At 50.6% G+C, this 3,308-nt stretch overlaps 1 protein-coding gene across 3 annotated transcripts in view; it reads right to left on the bottom strand.

Moving 5' to 3' along the window:
- Micu1 (mitochondrial calcium uptake 1) overlaps positions 1-3,308 on the bottom strand; it is a 154,835-nt gene that overhangs the window by 1,911 nt on the left and 149,616 nt on the right. For all 3 annotated transcript variants that reach the window (XM_021204602.1, XM_021204600.2, XM_029542289.1), the window contains one exon: positions 897-986. In XM_021204602.1, coding sequence (XP_021060261.1) covers positions 897-986 — 90 coding nt within the window. The remainder of the gene's footprint in view (positions 1-896; positions 987-3,308) is intronic.

Genomic DNA, 3,308 nt, shown 5'->3' with positions numbered 1-3,308 from the left:
CTCGAACTCAGAAATCCGCCTGCCTCTGACTCCCAAGTGCTGGGATTAAAGGTGTGCACCACCACGCCTGGCGCACCCTTTTCTTTTAATTTAAAAAATTCTGTGTGCACAGTACCTATGTGTATATTCACTCTGTGTGTGGCTGGTACCTGAGGATGTCAGGTAGTGACAGATCTCCTGGAACTGGAGCTGCTATGTGGATGCTGTGAACTTAGCCTTGGCCCTCGGTATGAGCAGTCAGTGCTCTGCCCAGTCCCTCATTTCTCTCGCTGTTCTCAGTACATGACACAGGCTCTGGCGTCTATTATGTTCTGTAAGAACAGAGCCGCCGCCATCTTCTTTCTAGAGACATTGAAACGTGTGCCCTCATCTACTAGCAGCAAACTGTGTGTGTGTGTGTGTGTGTGTGTGTGTGTGTGTGTGCGCGTGTGTGGTAATATTTTTACTTCTTTACTTTCCAGAGAAAATTACATGTCTTCGGGAATCCCCAGCATTACAATTTGGGAGAAAATATGTGATTGCTGTTGTCACTTTGAAATCCATGTGGTCACTAATTTAAACCCACAGGCAAGGTGGAATCACAGGAAATGGAAAATATCCTGGGTGTGGTATTATACTCCCTTAATCATAGCGCTCAGTCCAGGCCAACCAGGGTTACATAGAGACATCCCCATCTCAACAAAACAAAACAGACAAAGAAACCAACAAAAACCCAAAAGGAACCCAGAGACGTGGCTAACATAAACTGGGGCCCAGGGTGGTGACTCAAGCTCACAATGCCAAGGGCCAACCAGTGCGGAGGTGATGCTGCTGTATAAAACTGCCCCACTACAAACAGGGTCTAGGACTACAGCAAGGCCCGGTGCACCCTCTCCCCTCCACGGGACCCCACTCACCGTCGCAGTCAAAGAGTGCAAACACCACATCACACACGTGGTCTGAGAGTTCGACCTTCGCCACTGTCCTGGCCACTTGCTGCATGGTCACTGAGAGAAGAAAACACAGGGTTAGAGCTGTGTAGACATCTCTCCTCTCCTCTCTCTGGAAGCTGGCTAAACCACTCAAGCTCCGAAGTGGGATTTGAGAAAGCAAGGGCGGCTGTGGGGGCAGCTGTGGGGGCGGCTGCTGTGGGGGCGGCTGCTTTGGGGGCGGCACACTGTTCCTTTAGTGCTGAGGATCATGAGGAAGGAGGATCAAAGCTTTGATGGCAGCTGGGGCCACACAATGAGAACCTGAGTCAAAGCCACAAGCATGGTTCAAGGCCATGGAGAGGCACCGAGCCAGTCTTCAACAATCAAAATGGGCTGTTGTGTCTCAGTGATGCGGCACTTGAGAGACAAGTGCCAAGCCTGGGTTTAAGTCTCAAGGCCCAGTAGTGAAGAATAAAAGAAAGAAAATGAGAATTTAACCTTTATTCACAACTCTCTTTTTTCATCTCAGGGTATTTTGTTGGTTTGGTTTGGTTTTGGTTTTTTGAGACAGGGTTCTCTGTGTAGCCCTGGCTGTTCTGGAACTCCCTCTGTAGACCAGGCTGGCCTTAAACTCACTGAGATCTGCCTGCCTCTGCCTCCTGAGTATGGGGATTAAAGAAGTATGCCATCATGCCCCTCGGGGGTCCTGCTTTGCATGTGGATGAGAACTTGGCATCTGAACTCCGGTCCTCCTGCTTGCACTGCAGACACTTCATTCATATCGCCAGCCCCGGGCAGCGTCATTAAAACATCTCTATAGACTTCCTTGGTAAACCAATAGCTACGGTCTTCTCAGTAGCTTTCTTGGACAGCAAAAACAGGATGACAAATGTCAAGGAAATGAGCAGGTGGCAGGAGGGGGCGTGGCACCGACAGGAGGTGAGTGCGCCTTAGTTCCCAGCCAATCTAGGATCTGTACAGTGAGCTCTTTGCTCCACTAGCCTCCTCCTCCAGGGCTGTCCTGGAACTCACTTTGTAGATCAGGCTGGCCTCGAACTCAGAAATCCGCCTGCCTCTGCCTCCCGAGTGCTGGGATTAAAGACGTGCGCCACCACACCCAGCCCAGCCATTTCTTTTACCTATACCCCTGAGAAGCAGGGTACTCAGATTCACTAGACCACCACACAGCCTTTATTTAATTTTTTTTTGGCCTCTGTAGAGAACTCTCTTCTGCCATTTTCCTCCCCCGACATTTACTATGAAATATTAGCAATCATGTGGAATTGGTTTTCCATGAAAGACGAGCCAGGAAGAACTAGGCAATTTCCGCAGTCTTCCCTCTCATTTATCCTCACGCCTGTCCTACCTATTGCCTATAAATTATGCTATTGCTTACAAGTCAGGCCCAAAGTGAAGTAAAACTTGCAGGGAGGAAAAGGGGCTGGAGAGATGGCTCAGTGGTTAACGGCACTTCGCGCTCTTGCAGAGGACCCGGGTTTGATTCTCAGAACCCAACAGTCCATAACCCAGGGATCTGAAGCCTCCCTCTGACTTCCTCGGGCGCCAGGCATACACAGGTATACTTACATACTTGCAGGGGATACATCTGTGTACGCAAGATAAAGGAGAAAGAAAAGAAAAGGAGCAGGTTCTGCTTATGGACTGGTTGTGCGGCCGACCAGTGGCCGACTCTGAGAAGCTCTGTGGAGCATCAGTGCATGGGTGCACCTTTTGCTATTTCACACTTTAGCATCAGTTCCTGTCTGTCTTGTCATTTTTTTTTCTGAATTTACTTACTTGCATCTGTCACCTCTGTATATATTCAGCACGGCCTCCGAAGTCAGCAGACACAGGTATGGCGGGGCAGAGCCGTGCCGGGTGTCAGGAGACAGGAGTGGCTCTGCCCTGACAGCTATCTGCCTGGTGGCTTAGGGTTTGCTTCTCATATTCAAGTCCGAGGATGCCTGAAGGAGGCCGTTGGGGTTATCGGCCCACCGGGGACTTCCCTGGTGTTCATTTCAGAGTGGGAAGGTGAGGATGGACGTGGGGTGGAAGTGCCTGGGAAGAGCAGAAGGGCTCGCAGGGCTCTGCCTCAGTACCCAAAGCCTCGCGCTTGAGAGGGACTGAGCTGTTCAGCAAGGTGGGAAGAGCTAGTCTCTTCTTCCTGCAGCCTGGGTCACCCTTCATATCACCCTTGTTCCCAGCCTGTGACTTACAGTGAAGGAGAGCGGTGTGTTTTGGAACAAAAAGATTAAGGCAGAACCAGATGTGGTAAGTTTTCATGTGCTGGAATGAACAAAACTACAGTACCGAGCTTGAGAGACTGAGCTGTGCGGGAGAACTAATCACTGCTGACTTCACTGTGTGGAGGGGGAGGAGGGGGGAGGAGGGGGGAGG

Source organism: Mus pahari, chromosome 9, assembly GCF_900095145.1.
Source record: "Mus pahari chromosome 9, PAHARI_EIJ_v1.1, whole genome shotgun sequence".
In the NCBI taxonomy this organism is placed as follows: Eukaryota; Metazoa; Chordata; class Mammalia; order Rodentia; family Muridae; genus Mus; species Mus pahari.
This window is presented reverse-complemented; position numbering and strand designations above follow the sequence as displayed.